This window comes from Tiliqua scincoides, chromosome 14 (assembly GCF_035046505.1).
Source record: "Tiliqua scincoides isolate rTilSci1 chromosome 14, rTilSci1.hap2, whole genome shotgun sequence".
In the NCBI taxonomy this organism is placed as follows: domain Eukaryota; kingdom Metazoa; phylum Chordata; class Lepidosauria; order Squamata; family Scincidae; genus Tiliqua; species Tiliqua scincoides.
Window position 1 is genome coordinate 14415923 of NC_089834.1, and position 20053 is coordinate 14435975.

Below are 20053 nucleotides of genomic sequence, written 5' to 3' on the forward strand. Positions count from 1 at the left end.
TTGAAAAGGTCAACAGGCATGTGAATGCGGGAGAACCCATGGACATTATATATCTGGACTTTCAGAAGGCGTTCGACATGGTCCCTCACCAAAAGCTACTGAAAAAACTCCACAGTCAGGGAATTAGAGGGCAGGTCCTCTCATGGATTGAGAACTGGTTGAAGGCCAGGAAACAGAGAGTGCATGTCAACGGGCAATTTTCACAGTGGAGAGAGGTGAAAAGCAGTGTGCCCCAAGGATCTTTCCTGGGACCAGTGCTTTTCAATCGCTTCATAAATGAGTTGGAGACAGGGGTGAGCAGTGAGGTGGCTAAGTTTGCAGACGACACCAAACTTTTCCGAGTGGTAAAGACCAGAAGTGATTGTGAGGAGCTCCAGAAGGAGCTCTCCAAACTAGCAGAACGGGCAGCAAAATGGCAGATGCGCTTCAATGTCAGTAAGTGTAAAGTCATGCACATTGGGACAAAAAAAATCAAAACTTCACATATAGGCTGATGGGTTCTGAGCTGTCTGTGACAGATCAGGAGAGAGATCTTGGGGTGGTGGTGGACGGCTCGATGAAAGTGTCGACCCAATGTGCAGCGGCAGTGAAGAAGGCCAATTCTATGCTTGGGATCATTAGGAAGGGTATTGAGAACAAAACGGCTAGTATTATAATGCCGTTGTACAAATCTATGGTAAGGCCACACCTGGAGTATTGTGTCCAGTTCTGGTCGCCACATCTCAAAAAAGACATAGTGGAAATGGAAAAGGTGCAAAAGAGAGCGACTAAGATGATTACGGGGCTGGGGCACCTTCCTTACGAGGAAAGGCTACGGCGTTTGGGCCTCTTCAGCCTTGAAAAGAGACGCCTGAGGGGGGACATGATTGAGACATACAAAATTATGCAGGGGATGGACAGAGTGGATAGGGAGATGCTCTTTACACTCTCACATAACACCAGAACTAGGGGACATCCACTAAAATTGAGTGTTGGGCGGGTTAGGACAGACAAAAGAAAATATTTATTTACTCAGCGTGTGGTTGGTCTGTGGAACTCCTTGGCACAGGATGTGGTGACGGCATCTGGCCTGGACGCCTTTATAAGGGGATTGGACAAGTTTCTGGAGGAAATATTTGAGGAACGATCTGGTTCTCTGTTTGGAAGAATGGGAGGACAAGGCTGCGTGAATTTGTTGTCTTGGTTGAAATAACTGCTTATATTAAAACAAAAGGAGGATGCAATACGAACTCTTTCTTATTTTATGTGACCTAGACATTAATCCAGCATGTGCGTGGCACACTGGTGTGCCATAAATGATGTGCAGGTGTGCCATGGGAATTTGGGGAGAGGGTCATATATTAGTAGGGCAACTGGGGGATGTGAGCCCTGATCAGCAGTGTGGTGTGCCCTGTTGATTGTCCAAAAACTGATGGTGTGCCCTGACAATTTTAGCACCTTCTCAGTGTGCTGTGAAATGAAAATGGTTGAAAATGGTTGCGTTCATCTTTACCACTCTAGGCAAATTTCTCAGTTTGCTTCCTGCTGAGTCTTCTTCTTCTCCTCAGCAAAGTTTCAAAGGACCTGAGCAGTCCTGCTGTTGACCTCCTGCTGGAGGAGAAGTCCCGGAGCACTACTGCTTTCCCCCACGTCTCAACTACATCCCTGATTCGCACATAATCTATTTCCGCTCCCTGAGTGCTAAGACCACACTGTGAAGGGTCAAAAACTAACATGATTTTTTTAAAATTAATTTTCCTTCAATTTAAGATGGATTATTTTAGGAGCACTGGATTCAGTGTCTGTCCCCTGTTGAGTCTCCAGTCACAAATTGGCTATTAAAGAAATTAACATTCAACCACAGAAATTATTGAACTGCATTTAGAAACGCTCAGGACTGCAACCATCTTGGCAGAGGCAAAGCGGGGGCAGTGTGATTTGCAGTCAAATGGCAAGGCAACAGAATGACGCAGCTTATGCATGAAGATGTAACAAAAGTAGAGACATGGCTGACAAGAGAACTGGATAGTGGTTCTCAGAAGGGGGGTCCCCTAAGTAGAGAGGCCATCAACATCCTGTCTGTTCTGACCCACTGATCGCTTAGCACTTCCTCTTGAAACCACTGTACTCCCCAGTCTCGCTGGGAAAGGCTTCTCTGATTCTCCACCTGCAACAGTTTGGGATCACCGCCCTTTTTTCCAGGTCATCGTCCCCAAAGCGCCAGTGAATGTATTGGTTGTAAGAGCAGTGCCGAAGCTGCTTGTTGAGAGACTCGGTCTTCAGGTCCAACAAGGGCTCTTTGTAGAGAAGGACGAACTCCAGGGTCGATCTGGAAAGGACCAGCTGCTCAAACAAAGCGGAGACTGTGACGCAGGCCCCGTCCTTCCGCCGGCAACAGAGCTGCTCCAAGTAGGACTGCGCTGGGCGGCATTTGCCACAACAGCACCAAGATGGACGCTCACGGAAGGAAGGAGTCTCCTCTTTCTTTCTAAGTGGCTGCAGCTCTTGGGAGTTTCTGAGTGATGCGGTTTCATCCGGACGTTGCAGCAGGTGTTGGGTTGCGAGTGCAAAACTGTCCGTGCGTCTCTGCAGTCAACAGGCAACATATAAAGGCTTATAAGCTATATTTGTCATGTCCAGCAACATTTCTGACCCACCACATTTCTCCTCCACATTTCCTCATCTGCTCCATTCCCTTTTCCTTCTTGAATCCAGGGAAGGAGAGGGGCAGAACGAGGGGAAGTGAGACCTGGTGCATTCCCAGGTGAGAGTCATCTGACACAGTGCCTTGGGTGTAGGGAGGTTTTGGGCTGTCCCTATAACCCAGGGGTGCCCAAAACCCGGCCCGGGGGCCACTTGCGGCCCTCAGGGGCTCTCAATCAGGCCCTCAGGGAGCCCCCAGTCTCCAATGAGTCTCTGGCCCTCCAGAGACTTTTTGGAGCCCGTGCTGGCCCAACGCAACTGCTGTCAGCAAGAGGACGACTGTTCAACTTCTCACCTGAGCTGTGGGACAAGGGCTCCCTCCACTACTTGAAGTTTCACGTCTGTGATGCAGCAGTGGCAGCGAAGGAAAGGCCGACCTTGCTTTGTGCAAGGCCTTTTATAGGCCTTGAGTTACTGCAAGACCTTCATTCATTCATATAAGTTCCATCTCTAATATATTCATTTGTGTAAATTTATTCAAATTTGAAATGTAAATTAATTCGGGCCCCCCCCGGACACAGTGTCAGAGAGATGATGTGGCCCTCCTGCCAAAATGTTTGGACACCCCTGCTATAACCCAAAGCAACATGCCCGTATAAAAGAAAGGTGCTCACTCACGGGAATAATCTCGCCTTTAACGTTCTGCAGGCTTGTCCTCAGCGATTTGTCAATCAGGAAGATGTGGGGTTCATCCACGTATGACACATACAACAAAGTCTGACCGGCAAAAAGAACAAAGAAATGCACACAGTGAGCTGGGACATGTCACTGCACAGACTTGGCATTTCAAACGTGTTCGTGGTAGACAATTAATTGTTCCAGCACCAAAATGAACGCCCCATCCCAGGTTATGTTTAAGGACAGGATGTGATGGTTAATTGCTTTTCTTACCCATCTTGGCCCTGGCACTGACTCACACTTCTTCTTGTAGTAATATTCCTTCACTGGGTCTGATTTGAAGCAGGGGAATGTGTACGAAGTAATGAGAAAATCTACAAGTAAGTGAGCCTGTGATGGAAATTGGAGAAGTTTTCTTAATGCAGCCATTTCTTCACAAACCATCCCCCCCCCCCCATCCTCAGGGTGGAAAGTTGTCTCTTACCAGGCCGAAATAGGAGAGCGCAGAACCGATATATACCACCAGCTCAAAGAAATCAAATTGTCCTGCCTTGTGGAAAAGAAAAAGTGAGCTGAAGTGACCATCCTTAGAAAGAGAGCTTCTCCCCCCCTCCCCCCGGTCCAAGAATGAAGAGGCACAAGTGTTACTGATTCATGGATGGAGTCAGGCTTTTTCTAGATGGGGCAGGGAGAAGAACACTGTAACTAAATACAAACAGCAAGGTATGCTCAGGTTCCCCCCCAAATACATGTAATTACATTATTTGTTAAAACTGTTAAATGCTTACCAGTTATCTCCATACATTCATTGGCCATAGAACATGAGAAGGCAGAAGGAGGTAGGCTTCTTACTGATCAACTGCATAGAATATTGTCTGCATGTTTTTCTCTTATCTATCAGTAGGCTAAAGTTTTCATTTTTTTTTCTCCTTAATTAAAACAGAAAAGACTAGAGGCTTGCATGTGCCCCCAACCCTACTAGCCCTGGATCAAATTGGTTACTGAGGCTTGGAGGAAACTCACAACCTGGGAATTCTCATAAGAAGTTATATCATTCAGGGTTGCCCGCTTTTGTTATGCTGCACAGTTGGTAAGAAAGAAAATTGAGAGTGTAAACCTCTGATTTTATATATATGTAAAGGGGTGTTGGTTTTAATTCTGTGTATTTTGTTTTGTTGTCTGTGTCTAGCTGGTCGGATGACCGTATCTATCTATCTATCTATCTATCTATCTATCTATCTATCTATCTATCTATCTATCTATCTATCTATCTATCTATCTATCTATCATAAGAAGTTGTTGACTATCTCACAACTGCTACTACCTCATATAAACGTTTCAACCCCATGTAGCGGCAGTTGTTTTTGTCAGTATGGCTGAAATTATTTTTTCCACATCTAAAGTCAGTGGGCGAGAAGGGAAGTTAGACCGTATTTACCGTGCCAAAAACCAGGATGTCAAAGCGTATGCCATAGGCTTTGATCAGGGTCCTTTCCTCCTTGCCATTAGCTTGCTTGTAGTACTTTGCGAATCTATAATGGAGAAACAACTCACATGGTTTCCCAAGGCAGTATGTTATCAACCAGGGTGAAGCAAGGACATGTCTAGACACCAAACCGGCTGGAAAATCACCTCCTTTCTTGTATGGACTGCAGCCTTTGGTGTACGGTCAGATTGTGATCCTAAACCGAATGCTCTTGTAAGGGTTAAATGGGTAAGGCAGAAGTCAGAAACCCAAATCCTCCACCCCAGGCTGCAAAGTTTTTTTAGCCTGTGCTCCCTGCCTACTAAGTTCTCCTTTCACTGTGATGAACCCTACGGTGACTCATACCATTATCAGCCCAAAATGTTCTAGTGTCAGCCCAAAATCTTTCTCTTGCAGAATCAACTTGAACAGCACTTTTTGCAGCTTCATTATCTCTGGTTGAGGCATGTTTTACTGGCAAACGCACCGCTAAACTTCTGTTAATGCCTAAAGCTCTCTGGCAAAGTTATTTTGGATTCTCCAGAGAGAGGGGCATTCTCCCCGTGAAGTTAATCTCCAGAGACCATAAGAAGAGCCATGCTGGATCAAACCAAAGGTCCATCCAGTCCAGTATCCTGCATCTCCTACTGGCCAGCCAGAAGCCTCCAGGAATTCGAGAACCAGTCCTTGTCGTTGCTCTTGCACTCGAGGACTCACTTTCTGAAACTGAAGGCAGCATGACTAGTACCCACCGGTGGACTTCTCCATTAATTTGTCTGATCCCTTTTTAACACGTCAAGGCAAGCTGCCACCCCCACAATTTCAGGCAGCGAACTGCACCGTGTGCAGAAATGCTTCTGTCTGTCAGGAATCTCTTGCTATTCATTTTAATTGGATGACTACAAGTTCTAAACAGAAGAGAGAATTTTCCTCCTGTCCACTGTCTCCACACCATGCAAAACATGGAGATACTAGGAACTGAGACCAAAGCAGAAAGTGAAAGAGAACATTTTGGGGAAGTGGCATGCCTGTTGCCTCCAAAAGTATGGTTAGACTAGCAAAGATCAGCAAACTAAGGGGGTGGGTAGACCTGGGCTCCTGCCGCCTATGCTTAGAATGGGTAGACCTGGGCTCCCAGCGCCTATACTTAGAATGGGTAGACCTGGGCTCCTGCTGCCTATGCTTAGAATGAGTAGACCTGGGTTCCTGCCGCCTATGCTTAGAATGGGTAGACCTGGGCTCCTGCCACCTATGCTTATAGTGGGTAGACCTGGGCTCCTGCCGCCTATGCTTAGAGTGGGTAGACCTGGGCTCCTGCCGCCTATGCTTAGAATGGGTAGACCTGGGCTCCTATTCAGCTTTCCAGCGTTGATCCTATTCAGCTTTCCTATTCAGCTTTCAGAAAGATCCTATTCAGCTTTCCAGCGTTGATGTAACTGCATGTTCCTTTACCTTGAAGAGGCCTCTGCCCCGCCACTACAGGATGCAATGCACGCCCCATTGGCATGGCTGCATCAGTGCTGGAAAGTTGGATAGGATTGGGCCCTAGGTTTATCACCCATCACCTACATATTCTGACAACTATAAGCTAATTGTGTATCGTTTCAAGAAGTACGTTTTGGGGGAGGAATACAAGACAGGAGAATTTTGTGTACTTACAAAAGCAAAATGTAAACTTAGTCATAGCACGAGGACATCAGGTTGCAAGCCAGACTTCCTCAAACCGAAGCTGTTTCTATGGTCATGAAGTTCAGGACAGGCACTCCCACTGTTTCCGGAGCACAGATTCTGAACTCTGTTGCACAACTTACACCAATTGAAATGCACCGCTCTTGTGCTTTTATAGCCATCTCTTCCATTACTGTGGTGTGCTACATACATAAGCAGAAAGTCCCTGTGGCGGGTGCCCAATACTGACATCCTTTACCTAAAATTGTAGCCGGGGTACAACGCTTCATTTGTCTTTTTGTCATCAAGACGCCGGAAGCCATACTTGGGACTGCAGCGGTGGAGCCATTTGTCCAGGTTGCAATCCCAGTTAATTTCAATGGCCATGATGCCGCCCTTGAAAGAGACAGTGAGAGGAACACTTCAAATATGGGGTCGCTGAATGGGGTAGGAGTGAGTTCTTCATGCCTTGAATACCCATGCAAGTCAGGAGGAGATCAGACACTGATCTAGAAATCAAACTGTATTCTGACAGCCAGCATTAGCATCTTCACATGTCTATGGCAGTTTATCAACAGAAAGAAGAACAAACAAGAAACAGTTCAGATTCTAAAAATGCTGCCCCCTCTTTCTGAATGGTTGCCCCCCCATAAAATGCGATTTTCACTTTCTCTTTGACATTTAAGTGTGGCAAAAGAAAGATTCACAGAACACAGTTGCAATAAGACACATAATCTGCACCTTTGATTGCTTTGTGGATTGGGTTCAGCACTGAAAAGCAGCATATAAAATATTCTAAATAAATAATAAATAGTATTGAGCACTAGGCAACTGTTACCCTGTGCATGCCCAATCTTGTCTGATCTCGGAAGCTAAGCAGAGTCAGGCCTGGTTAGTACTTGGATGGGAGACCGCCTGGGAATACCGGGTGCTGTAGGCTTATACCATAGTCTTTCGAGACTGAAGGTTGCCAACCATTTTTAGGCATTATGAGGTTTGGGCAGAGGTTGATGGGATGAAGGAGAATATGGCAAGCAAAGAATGTAAATTGGGTCCAATTCAGACAACCATGTTTTATGGAAATCAACATGGAAGAAAGGTTGCACCCTACCATGTGGCAGCTGAAAGCCAGCCAGAAAGATGGGCCAAAGCTGGGGCTCTCACAGCAATTTGGGATCTAGGTAAGGAGAGCTAACAGATTAGGGAAATATTTCCCCTAAAATCAGGTGGTGGTATGTGTTTAGTCTACTAGCCTAATGCTTACAGCAGGGGTGTCAAACTTGTTTCATACAGAGGGCCAAATAGCATTCATCATGTCTGTTGAGGGCCGAAAGTGATGTCATTAGACAGAAAGTGATGTCATTAAACAAAAATAAACACTTTTTCTTACTTAGCTGCAAATGACAGAAGAGAAAACATGCAAATCTTGATCATATTTCAAGATAAATATGCAGACTGCCCTTTCAGCAGTAACACCACAGCACTGCTCAGAAGCTGAGAGCCTGAGGGTCGGATAAAAAGCTTTTGAGGGCCACATCTGGCCCCAGGGCCTTATGTTTGACACCACTGGTTTAGAAAGATTAGCGCTCTTTTCTTTGCCTTTCCAGAGGTATTGACCCAGTAGATAGATACATAACCAACTGTGTACCTGCAAGGATCTGGCAATTCACCTTGGCTCTTTCAGTAAGCAACAACTAGCAAGGACGGTCTACTGGAGAAGCATACTGAAAGAGCGGGGGTTCCACAGACCTGAATGGCAACCTCTGAAAAGTTCTCTCCTGCCGCTTGGAGAATATCCCCCAGCCGGAAAATTGGACAGCGCAAAGCAGTGTGCTTGTTGTACGTGCAGGAAATATTGAATTCTGGTGAGATGTTCCTTCTGCAAGACATTAACAAAAAAGTTTTTGATAGACAACACAAAACTAATTTTATAAACTGCAGTTTATTCTGTGAAAGCCAGCTGTTTAACAAGCAGCAATACGGGTCTGCAGCTGTGCTGATTTTTCCAGTAATTCTTAGAGAATTAAAAGCCATTGGAAAAAATCTCATTTTGGCTACAGTCCTATACACATTTTCATGGGAGTAAGCACCATTGCACACTACGGGACCTACTTCTGAACAGACATGCGTAGGATTGGGTTGTTTGTCTCTCTGCTCTGTCCACAGATACTTCTGCAAACATATGGTGATGAATTGTCTTACGAATGGGTCTGTCGCTATGGTTATGTATAACCTGACACTTGATAGCAGTCACTGCTGAACATCAATGGCTGGAACTCTCTCTACAGCCATTGAAATATCACAGTCAAAGCTGGGGAAGTGGGAAAGAACAGCTTAAAAAGAAATCTGGATTTGCTTCACTGAGTTTGAATTGGGAGAGAGAAAGCCGGAGACCTCAACTACAGTTAGTGGAGCTTTCTCTTTTGAGAGCTCTGCATTACTCAGACGCAGGGCTAACATTTGTGTGGCCCAGCTCAGGAGTCTGCTTATTTCCAATGGACTCAGCTTATGTATTTCCAAATAATACAAAAACATTGCAAATCTCTGGTGCTCTCTTTCATTACAAAGAAGCGGACTCTGTAAAGAAGCAATCCGTGGACCTTTCTGCCACTTGGGGAACTGAGATGAGCCAACCCTTCGGCAGCAATATTAATAGAATGTTTTCTTCTTAAACATAATTTTGTTTCAGACTCCTGACCATTTTGTACTTACGTTGTATAATTAAATTTTGGAAAGTGGATGTTGTTTTTGATGAGCACGGTAAAGTTTTCAGCGCTCCTTAAAATTGCTGGCCTGAAAGAAGACACACAGGCGAGGATTAGATATGTCAAACAACCTCTGCCTTGTTAAATGCTCAAAGCACCTTTACATAGTATGAATATTAGATGAAAAAAATAGGTTGCTTCCACGGTAAAATCCTTTAACTCTTGCTTTTTGGAAACCATCTGGTTTTAAACAATTAAGGGCCCAATCCTATCCCAACTTTCCAGTTCTGGTGTAGCCGTAATGCAGCCCCAAGGTAAGGGAATAAATGTTCCTATGCCTTGAGGAGGCCTCTGTGACTACCTCCCCACCACAGGATGCAGTGCACACCCCATTGACACGACTACACCAGCACTGGAAAATTGGAGAGGATTGAACCTTAAAACAGTGGTTCCACACGGCACCGAATATAATACTATTTCATCCAGGAATGTCATTCCCCATAATCAAGATCCTCCAATCACTGTTACTCAGAAGTAAGTACCATTCAGCAAAGATAACTTCCACCACTGGCTACAAGCTTCCTGTTGATGTGGCAATGCCAGGCTAAGTAGCTAAGGTGGGTGTAGTACAATATGGTCCTGAAGCGTCTGCACAAAAGATGTTGTTTGACATCTTACATTGGAGCATTTTTCATGGATTCTACAGGGCACCAGGCGGTGACCTCACAGCTCTTGACGGTTGCATTGTACTTCACACATTTCCCTGTCTGAATTCCTGTAGAGAGGAGAAAGTAACGTTTGTTCAACACATGTGAATGAGGCCTGGTTTTGTTCTGTTTTTCTTTTCACTAGAAGAACGAAAAATTTCACAATACTGTAAACTGAACTAGATCCAGGATGTGTTATGACTGTCTGGTAAACAAATATATAATACATCTGTTAAGGCGAATTCCATGTGCAAGATATAACATAACTTTCAAAGTCTCACAATGACTACATGTGTGTGGTTAACTACAGTAGCTTAGTGAAACTTTCATAGTGATCAAGCATGAAGACAAGTGGAGCTACATATATAGGAATATTCTGCTCTACTCCTGAAACAACAGGGGAGAGCTGTTGCCTTCATGCCCTACATATTAGCAACCAAAGGTACTTGGCCAATTAATGTTGGACTACACCAGTAGTTCCCAAACTGTGAGCCAGGGCTCCCCAGGTTGCTGCTATGGAAGCCTCAGAATCCTTGCAAAAGACCTGCCACCTTATACAATGTATAGGATTACAGCCCTAATGCGGAACCATGCCCAATGTCCTAGTAGGTAAAAAAAAAAACACGGCAATCAGTCAAAAAAGTTTGGGAACCACTGGACTAGACACAAAATGTTGATCTATTCTAGATGGATGTTGGCTTGATACAGGAAGGAAATTCTGGTGTTTACAAGATGTCAGAAGCATGAGAATATGTCAGAGAGAATCAGTATAGAACTAGTGGCTTTGTTAAACCACCTTCAAGGTTTTATTTAGACTGGATACTGTTTGCGTGAATCTCTTGTCCTTTTATCTTTTTTTTTTTTAACAGTGTTGGAGTGTTTCTGTTCTTTAAAGGGTTACGCTATTATATCAATGTCTTTGACACACAATGGAAACCAAGATAATGCAATCAAAGAGAAAGCTCCAGAAACGTGTTTGAAAGATTAAACCCACATACCACTGCTCAGGGGGTCCATGCGACCTTTCATGCAGCTCTTGTCGGTACTGCAAACTGCTCTGGCAATGGGGAACTGACCAAAAGAAAGAAAAAGTCACATATACGAACCATGCTTGTTTCTAGCAACACAAAGGGTGCAATCCTAACCCACTTTCTAGCACCGACATAAGGGCAATGCAGCCCCAAGGTAAGGGAACAAACATTCCCTTACTTTAAGGAGTCCTCCGTGAGTGCCACCTCACAGGATGGAGCCCATGCCCCATTGGCACAGCTATGCCAGTGCTGAAAAGTTGGTTAGGATTTGGGCCAAAATGTCAGGCTTCTCTCTCTCTCTGCTTACAGGGAAGGACTGCAGGTCCTGCGTTTAATGCTTGGCAGCAGCAACTGTTACCCTGCACATGTCTGATCTCATCTGATCTCGGAAGCTAAGCAGGGTCAGGCCTGGTTAGTACTTGGATGGGAGACCGCCTGGGAATACCGGGTGCTGTAGGCTTCTACCATAGTCTTTCGAGACTGAAGGTTGCCAAACATCTCCCTATACTGAATACTATCTCCCGATCTTGTCTGATCTCGGAAGCTAAGCAGGGTCAGGCCTGGTTAGTACTTGGATGGGAGACCGCCTGGGAATACCAGGTGCTACCAGAGTCTTTCGAGACTGAAGGTTGCCAACCATCTTCAGGTAGGGCTGAGAAAGATGCTGTCTGAAACCCTGAAGAGCAGTCAGCATCAACAGTTCTAGACGGACCAGTGGTCTGACTCAGTATAGGCAGCTTAGGGCCCAATCCTATCCAATTTTCTCGGGCCAGTGCAGCTGTGCCAAGAGGGCATGCATTGCATCCTGCGGTAGGAAGGCAGTCACCTTCAAGGTATGGGAATGTTTGTTCCCTTCCCCTGGAGCTCCACCAGTGCTGGATAGGGCTCTTACTCTGTTCCATACATATTGCTAGGGCTGTTGGCTGACCATCTATTTGTTAGGCAGATTCTTTTACATAAGAACATAAGAACAGCCCCACTGGATCAGGCCATAGGCCCATCTAGTCCAGCTTCCTGTATCTCACAGCGGCCCACCAAATGCCCCAGGGAGCACCCCAGATAACAAGAGACCTCATCCTGGTGCCCTCCCTTGCATCTGGCATTCTGACATAACCCATTTCTAAAATCAGGAGGTTGCGCATACACATCATGGCTTATACCCCGTTACAACCTTGGACTTGTTGGTTAAATTCCTGGGGTGCTAAAGTCTACACCAGTTACCAGGTTGCACTCTTTCCCAGTGTTAAGAACAGATTTTTGACTATCCCTTACAACAGCAAAGCCACAAGATGGTGTAAAACACAGGGAAGAGACACAGCCCTGAAGGCATCTCACCAACTGCCAACAGATTCCAACCAAAGAATGCAAAGAAGGTTGACTGAACTAGTTGTTACAAGTCTACTTTTTACCCAGCAGTACCAAAGAGGTGGAAAAAATGACTTGACTATAGGAGGATCCCCACAGTGATATTTATTTTAAACAGCATCCTGCTGTTGATGAAGGAATTATTTTTCCCCCCAGGGATGATTCTTTTCACTTCCAAAATGCAGTTACCTCAGCACAAACTCCCTGGACTTGGTTCTCTGTCATGATGATATTTGTGACCACAAAGAAGGAATCTATTCCCTGTACAAGTTTTTTTTAAAAAGTAAGAGAAAGAGAAGACAGAAGAAAGAAAAGGTTTAAATTTTGTAAACACGGCATAAAAGGAATCCGAGTCTCACTGATCTCATTAAAACCCTGGTCATAACCTTGGAACCAAAAAAGTTGCACTGAGAGTTTTTTGGGGGGTACATCAAACAGAGACTGGTTAGGACTGGGAATCAATGCAGAACATAAGAACATAAGAACAGCCCCACTGGATCAGGCCATAGGCCCATCTAGTCCAGCTTCCTGTATCTCACAGCGGCCCACCAAATGCCCCAGGGAGCACACCAGATAACAAGAGACCTCATCCTGGTGCTCTCCCCTACATCTGGCATTCTGACTTAACCCATTCCTAAAATCAGGAGGTTGCGCATACACATCATGGCTTGTACCCCATAATGGATTTTTCCTCCAGAAACCGTCCAATCCCCTTTTAAAGGCGTTTAGGCTAGACGCCAGCACCACATCCTGTGGCAAGGAGTTCCACAGACCGACCACGCGCTGAGTAAAGAAATATTTTCTTTTGTCTGTCCTAACCCGCCCAACACTCAATTTTAGTGGATGTCCCCTGGTTCTGGTGTTATGTGAGAGTGTAAAGAGCATCTCCCTATCCACTCTGTCCATCCCCTGCATAATTTTGTATGTCTCAATCATGTCCCCCCTCAAGCGTCTCTTTTCTAGGCTGAAGAGGCCCAAACGCCGTAGCCTTTCCTCATAAGGAAGGTGCCCCAGCCCCGTAATCATCTTAGTCGCTCTCTTTTGCACCTCCAGAAGCTCAATACACTCAACACACTCAATACACTCAACATCCAGAAGCTCAATACACTCAATCCTGTTCTCCTCGTCTGCCAGTGCAACGGTCTCTGTGCCATTGAAGGGTGTGGCAGACATGCTGGAAAGCACATTTGTGTCGCCAGAGAGTAAGCAATGATGGAGGGGAGGCCTGTGCTGCCCCGCTGACACGTCAACCCAAGCCCCTGGCTGCCGGCAGACATAAGTGAAGTGCTGAGTGGTGCAGAGGGAGGGGGAAGGTGGGCAGGAACAGGGAGGGACGGGGGAGTGGATCAGGCCCAGGCAAAATCAGCAGAGCAGGTCTCCACCGTGTCCAAACCCACATCCTGGGTTTGCCAGGATTACACAGGGCTGCTCAGACCTGTGCCTATTTAGCAGGCGCAATCTAAGTAGCCCCATATGGCAGGCTGGGGTGTTACTTGGTGTAAGGGGAAAAAATATCCCCTTACTACCCCAAGGAGACGTCCAGCCTGCTCCAGCCCCGTTGGGCCAGCGTAGTTTAGGATTGGGCTGTCAGCCAAATATGTATAACTTTTTCAATCGTGTTAAATATTAATACATTTAAATGTGATGTGTGAAATAAGAGCCAAGTACGCGTCCAGTCTTCACGGTACTTTTCCACTCTGTTGATCTAGTGCTAGATTTAGTTAATAAAAATGATAAGGTGGCTTGTATCTCTAAAGCAGAGGTCTCCAAACCCCGGCCCGGGGGCCAGATGCGGCCCGCGCCGAACCTCTACCTGGCCCGCAGCCAGCCTCTCGTCCCCTGAAAGCCTCTGGCCTACTTGGCCAAACATGATTGGAGCTGTGCTCTGGTTGCATCTGAAGGGTGTTCTAAGGGCCAGAGAGGTGGAATGAATGAGCCCATTCATTCATTTATTCACTCATCTAAGTTCTATCTCTAATTTATTTATATAAATTTTATATTTAAATTTTTTTCTGGCCCTTTGCACTGTGCCAGATATTTGATGCGGCCCTCTGGCCAATAAGTTTGGAGACCCCTGCTCTAAAGTACATAGGTCGTAGAAAATTTTTCCTTCTTGAATGAAAGCTGAATGATATTTATATTCTTACTTTCTATTTAGAACTTACCAGCTATTTTTCTATCCAAAGCAACCCTTGAAAGAGGCTTACAAGATACCTCTTTCAGGGAAGGAGCCCAGAATATCATAAAGCGAGCCAGACCTCCACAGATCCCACTGGAGCTATAGCCCAGCCTGGTCAGCTACTAATTTTCCTAGAGGATCAATTTGAGAAGGGGATGGAGGTCCATGGGAAAGTCCCTCCACATTACTGCTGGACACGTTTTGTTGCTGGGACTCCAGTTGCTGATCCCATACTGGATATACTGGAGCGCCCTTATATCTAAAAAGACAGCCATGTGTTTATCAACAGACATGAGACAGCTCCCTGCTCAGACCTCCAAAACAAGCTCACCTGCATGGGAATTGTATATTCCGCTGTGTCCCAGATTCTCAGTTCAGTCTGAGCCACACCTTTCACTTTCGTATGCACCGAGCTGATGATGGAGTCCTTTTTCTGATAGCGCTTATCAGCGATAAGTACAACACTGAAGAAACAGAATGGAAAGGGCTCAAGTTTGCATGCCTCACTCCTCCCAAGAACCTTGGTGGGTTCTGTTTTGTTCCCATTTTACTGATAAGGAACTGAAGTTTAAAGACAATGAACATAAGAACATAAGAACAGCCCCACTGGATCAGGCCATAGGCCCATCTAGTCCAGCTTCCTGTATCTCACAGCGGCCCACCAAATGCCCCAGGGAGCACACCAGATAACAAGAGACCTCATCCTGGTGCCCTCCCCTACATCTGGCACTCTGAATTAACCCATTCCTAAAATCAGGAGGTTGCACATACTCATCATGGCTTGTACCCCATAATGGATTTTTCCTCCAGAAACTCGTCCAATCCCCTTTTAAAGGCGTCTAGGCTAGACGCCAGCACCACATCCTGTGGCAAGGAGTTCCATAGACCGACCACACGCTGAGTAAAGAAATATTTTCTTTTGTCTGTCCTAACCCGCCCAACACTCAATTTTAGTGGATGTCCCCTGGTTCTAGTATTATGTGAGAGTGTAAAGAGCATCTCCCTATCCACTCTGTCCATCCCCTGCATAATTTTGTATGTCTCAACTTTCAATGACTTTCACCCCTCTGATATAGTCTGAGCATATCAGAGAGTGAATGAAAAAAGCTGGCCAGGCTGCGGATGTAACTTAGAGGCAACTCAATTGGCAGAAATCATCAGTTTTAGAAGCCGTGGAGCTGACCGTTATGACAATGTTTAAACACAATATGCTTATAGTCTGTATTTTTGTGCCATATAAAAAGAATACACATTTTTTTCTCTCATTTAAGTTAGAAGTATCTCTTTAAAGAGAATGGAGTTACATCATAACTTCCATCAAGTGTGGGTGGAAAGATCATGGGTCAGGCTCACAAAGTAATGCTTGTTTGGAAGAAGAAATGAGCATTCTTGTGTCCATCAGATGCAAAATTATACATTAGAAATAAGTCTGCATTTCAGAGGACTGGCTCAGTTAATATACCGCAGTCACTTCCACACTAGGACTCTTCCCTTCTACTGATGTAGTATTGCTGCAATTAGTTAGAAGCAGAATTAGAATACAGATTCCACACAGCAGTGGAACATCCAACTATCTATCATCCAACAATGCTTTCCTCTGTGACCAAAATCCTTCTATAATATTTACTCAGAAGTAAGTTCCATTCAGCGGAGATCTTTTCCAATCTTAATCAAAAGCTCCCTGTTTGCAGGTTTGGACCTTCTATTGTTCCCTAGGTCAGTATAGGAAAAGCTTGTGGATTACAATACCAATGAATAGAACCTCTCCATATTTTGAAAAATAAGTGTTAATAGAAGCTGGTGGGAGGGGATGATTCCAACCAAGAATGTGATGCTGGAGAAAGAGAAGGAAGGAACCCTTTTTCGCTGTGCGCCAATGTCCAGATTAAATTCTTCTACGCTGACGCTGCTGTTTGCTCTACAGATAAAGTATATGTGTTGTCATTTGGGAACCTGTACTTTTTCCCTCGCAGAGCAAGTAGCCTGCATTAGCTTTTGATCTGCTAGACATATCTATAAGAAGAAGAATATAAGAGCTGCCTCCCCCCATCAGACCAATGGTATTCTCTCCAGCAAACTCATCCTCCTGCTTCCCCTAGCAGCCAACCATATGCCTTCAGAAAGCTCACAAAGGGGGCATAAAAATAATAGCCCTCTCCATTGTTGCACCTCACCAACCGGCTTTCCATCCAGTTCTCATTATTAACCTCTCCTCCTCCCTGATTGTCTCTAGCCCACTCTTCAGCCATCTAAGCTTATGGCCATCGCCACATCTTGCAGCACTTAAAGTCCATAAATTAATTATGCCTTGTGCAAAGTAGCTCATTCCTTCACCTGTCTGGATCTACTGCAATTCAATTTCATGGAATGATCCTGGGTTTTAGTAGTGGGACAGAATGAGGAAATCTTATCTCTCTGCTCTTTCTGCACACCCTGTGGCGTTCTGTAATCACATCCCCTTTCAGTCCTATTTTATTTTCAGTAGCAAGAAGTGTCAAACATGAAACTGTTCAAACCCTGAATAATTTTGTTCTCATTTTCTGCATTTCCCCCCAAGTTTACTGTATTCTTTTTGAGATGAGACAAACAGAATTGTATTCCAATGTGGTCACACCATTTAATGAGGATATAGAATACCCTTTGCCGTACTCTTAAGTATAGGATTGCAGCTTAAATCTTATGAGTTACCACTAAACTATGTACTCAGACAGCAAATCTATTTGAACAACTGATTTTATACAAGCACTCTCAGATTTAGCCTAGGATCCACTCCCAGCCACGTTCACCCAAAGCTGATTCCCATGGGTATCACTTCCAGGGACTGCAGCTTTCACTGTTGGCTCCGAAATCACTGGCTTATCTCGACTTTTCTTTTTCAACTTACCAGACATACATGAAGACAACAGTTATGATGGCCCACCGGAGGCTCCCGTAATAAACACTCTGGATACGCACAACTCTCGAAGTTTCATACTCGCACAGATTCTTCAGGGTGCAGCACACAGCCATTGTGTCTTACAGAAAGCACTCTGTCACGGAAACGGCAACTCTTTCCAGCCAAGCAAACGCAAGGATAGCTAAAGCACACCACCTAAAGGCGCAATAGAACAAGCATGTCAGCAAGGAAGAACTTTACTAGACAAAGCAAAGTGTGTGTGTGTGTGTGTGTGTGTGTGTGTGTGTGTGTGTGTGTGTGAAAGGGGAAATAGTGGCATAGCTAAGGGGATGCAGAGGGTAGCAACTGCACTGGGCAAAAAGCTTTAGGAGGCCAACAAGCTGAGTTTGACACTAGTGGCCAAAATTGTGAAAACCTTGGCATGTAGGACTGATACCATCATGTTAAACGTCATTGGAAAGGTAATTTAATGCTGAATGCGATGAAACAAAGCACGCTGGAATGCCTGTATTCTTTCAAAAGTTATGGCCAATTAACCAGAAAACTTTTAATTTATTTACTTAATAAATTAAATTTGATTTTGTCGTGGGGGGGGGCTACAAAATCTTCTTTGCCCCTGTGTAGCAGGTTCTTTAGCTATGCCACTGCTCCATTTTTCACTTTTTTAAAGTCTGGGTGTGACGTCACTTCCAGTAGTGATGTCACTTCTGGGGGATCGTTTTGCACTTGGCACCGGGCTACACTTTCATTAGCTATGCCACTGAGGGGAAAAAATGTCGCCTCAGCTATATTTTCTTATCAGGATAAATTGACAATTGCCAGTGGGTGCCCAGAGTGTATAGGGCAAGGGTAGATATACAACAAATATACAAACGTGTTCATGAAACCAGTATACAAGGGAGTCTTCAATTACAACAAGTACCAGAAAACAGGCACTGATGGATCCATTTGAAAGTTATTTTTAAAAATACAGTACAGCATGTTCTTTTTGGTATTATTTCTATTACCCAGAGTAAATTTCTTTTTTAAGAGCCTCTGTGCGGTGTGAGCATCAAGCAAGGAGGTGGCACCTCCACCACCTAAGTTTTAAGCTAAGCCTATTGATTTTATTTCACATTTATATACCACCCTTCTCCCAAGGTGCTCAGGATAGTATACATGGTTCTTCCCTCTCCTTTTTGATCCTCACAACACCCCTGCAAGAAAGGTAAAGCTGAGCTCATGTATTTTTCTTACTATGTAGTACAGGTCGTGCTTCATTATCCACGGGGGTCCTGCTTCAGAACCCCAAGTGGATAAAAAAATCAGTGGATACTCAATCAGTGGAAAAATAGCTCTAAAGACCCACTTCCAGTTTCTTGCTCCTCCATTGTTGCCCCAGAATGCACTTGTATTTCTCTTGCTATGGTTATTAAAGTGTGTGTGTGTGTGTGTGTGTTTTCCTGTTACTATTGTTGTTGGTTAAACTATATACATTTATATTTTATATACTTTGTATATTTATTTTATATTTCTGTTGCTATTATTGTCATTAAAGTATGTACTGTATATATTTATATTTTATTGCTATTGTTATTACTGAACTCTATATTTTGTTTATCTTTCCGTTGCTATTGTTGTCATTAAACTATATATGTTTTTATTTCTCTTGCTATTGTTATTAAAGTGTGTGTGTGTTTCTGTTACTACCGTTGTTGTTCAAGTATACATATTTATATTTTACATACTCTGTGCATTTATTTTTATATTGTTTATTTATACATATTCTGTATATTTACTTTATCTTTCTGTTGCTAAGCAATAGAAACAGTTGCTATTATTGTTATTCAAGTACGCACTGTATATATGTATATTTCAGTTGCTATTGTTATTAAAGTGTGTATATAAATATATTAAATATATATATTTAGATTTTACATACTCTGAATATTTATTTTTATATTATCTATTTATATTTATTTATTTATTCTCTCTGTGTGTGTATTTTATATATATACACACACGCACGCACACACATATACATACAAACACACATTTATGTGTGTTATTTATATATATTTATATATATGTGTGTGTATGTTTTACACACACACACACACATGTCTATATCTATATAGCTATATCTATATATATTCTTTGTGTGTATTTAAAACACACACAGCATGAACTCCTGCTGGGGGCTCAGAAGAGGCTCCACTGTGCATTGCTCTATTGGGCTCTATGGACTTCATTGTGTTGCTCAAACTCAATTCCTAGAGGAAAAAAAGTACCCTCAGGGTGTACCCGGAAGTTGTCCGTAGAGGCAGTGGGATGCGGCACTCTACCATTTACATAGCTCTATGCGCGGGGTTTTTTTTCTCCCTCCTCTGCATTCTACAGGCCTGGTGACGACAGCGGTCCTGTTGGTCACGTGAGCGGAAGCGCCGGCGCCACCGTGCCCTAGCAACCGTTGCTGGGGGCCTTGGCAACCGAGGCGAGGAGGCCGTTTGGACGGTTTAGAGGGGGGCGTCTGGGGTGAGAAGTCAGGCAAAAGAAGGGGGGAGGAGGGGGGCTGGGCACTGCAGTTGGAGCACAAGCCTGGGAAGGTCTACTCGGAAGTAAGCCCTATTGTGGTCAGTGGGGCTTACTCCCAGGTAAGTGTGGGCAGGATGGCAGCCTAGGAGCCCAAGCCTATGCATGCCTACTCAGAAGTAAGTCCCACTATAGTCAATGGTACTTACTCCCAGGTATGTATGGG

The 20053-nt window shown here is 44.4% G+C and overlaps 2 protein-coding genes and 1 pseudogene across 2 annotated transcripts in view; 2 read left to right on the forward strand and 1 right to left on the reverse strand.

Moving 5' to 3' along the window:
* Positions 1 to 1743: 1743 nt before the first annotated feature.
* Positions 1744 to 17429, reverse strand: P2RX7 (purinergic receptor P2X 7). Its single transcript, XM_066609603.1, has 13 exons — positions 17305 to 17429; positions 14752 to 14884; positions 12431 to 12502; positions 10844 to 10916; positions 9817 to 9913; positions 9146 to 9226; positions 8183 to 8312; positions 6693 to 6829; positions 4739 to 4832; positions 3785 to 3850; positions 3574 to 3690; positions 3301 to 3399; positions 1744 to 2565 (listed from the first exon to the last, which is right to left on the reverse strand). The coding sequence occupies exons 1-13, from the start codon at positions 17427 to 17429 to the stop codon at positions 2080 to 2082; spliced, it is 1710 nt and encodes a 569-aa protein (XP_066465700.1). The 3' UTR covers positions 1744 to 2079.
* Positions 11217 to 11336, forward strand: LOC136634906 (5S ribosomal RNA; annotated as a pseudogene).
* Positions 17430 to 19761: 2332 nt separating the features above from the next.
* The window catches only part of IFT81 (intraflagellar transport 81), a 32103-nt gene continuing 31811 nt past the window's right edge, over positions 19762 to 20053 (forward strand). Inside the window, exon 1 of the mRNA XM_066609902.1 lies at positions 19762 to 19830. The gene's annotated coding sequence lies outside the window, so the exon portion shown is untranslated. The remainder of the gene's footprint in view (positions 19831 to 20053) is intronic.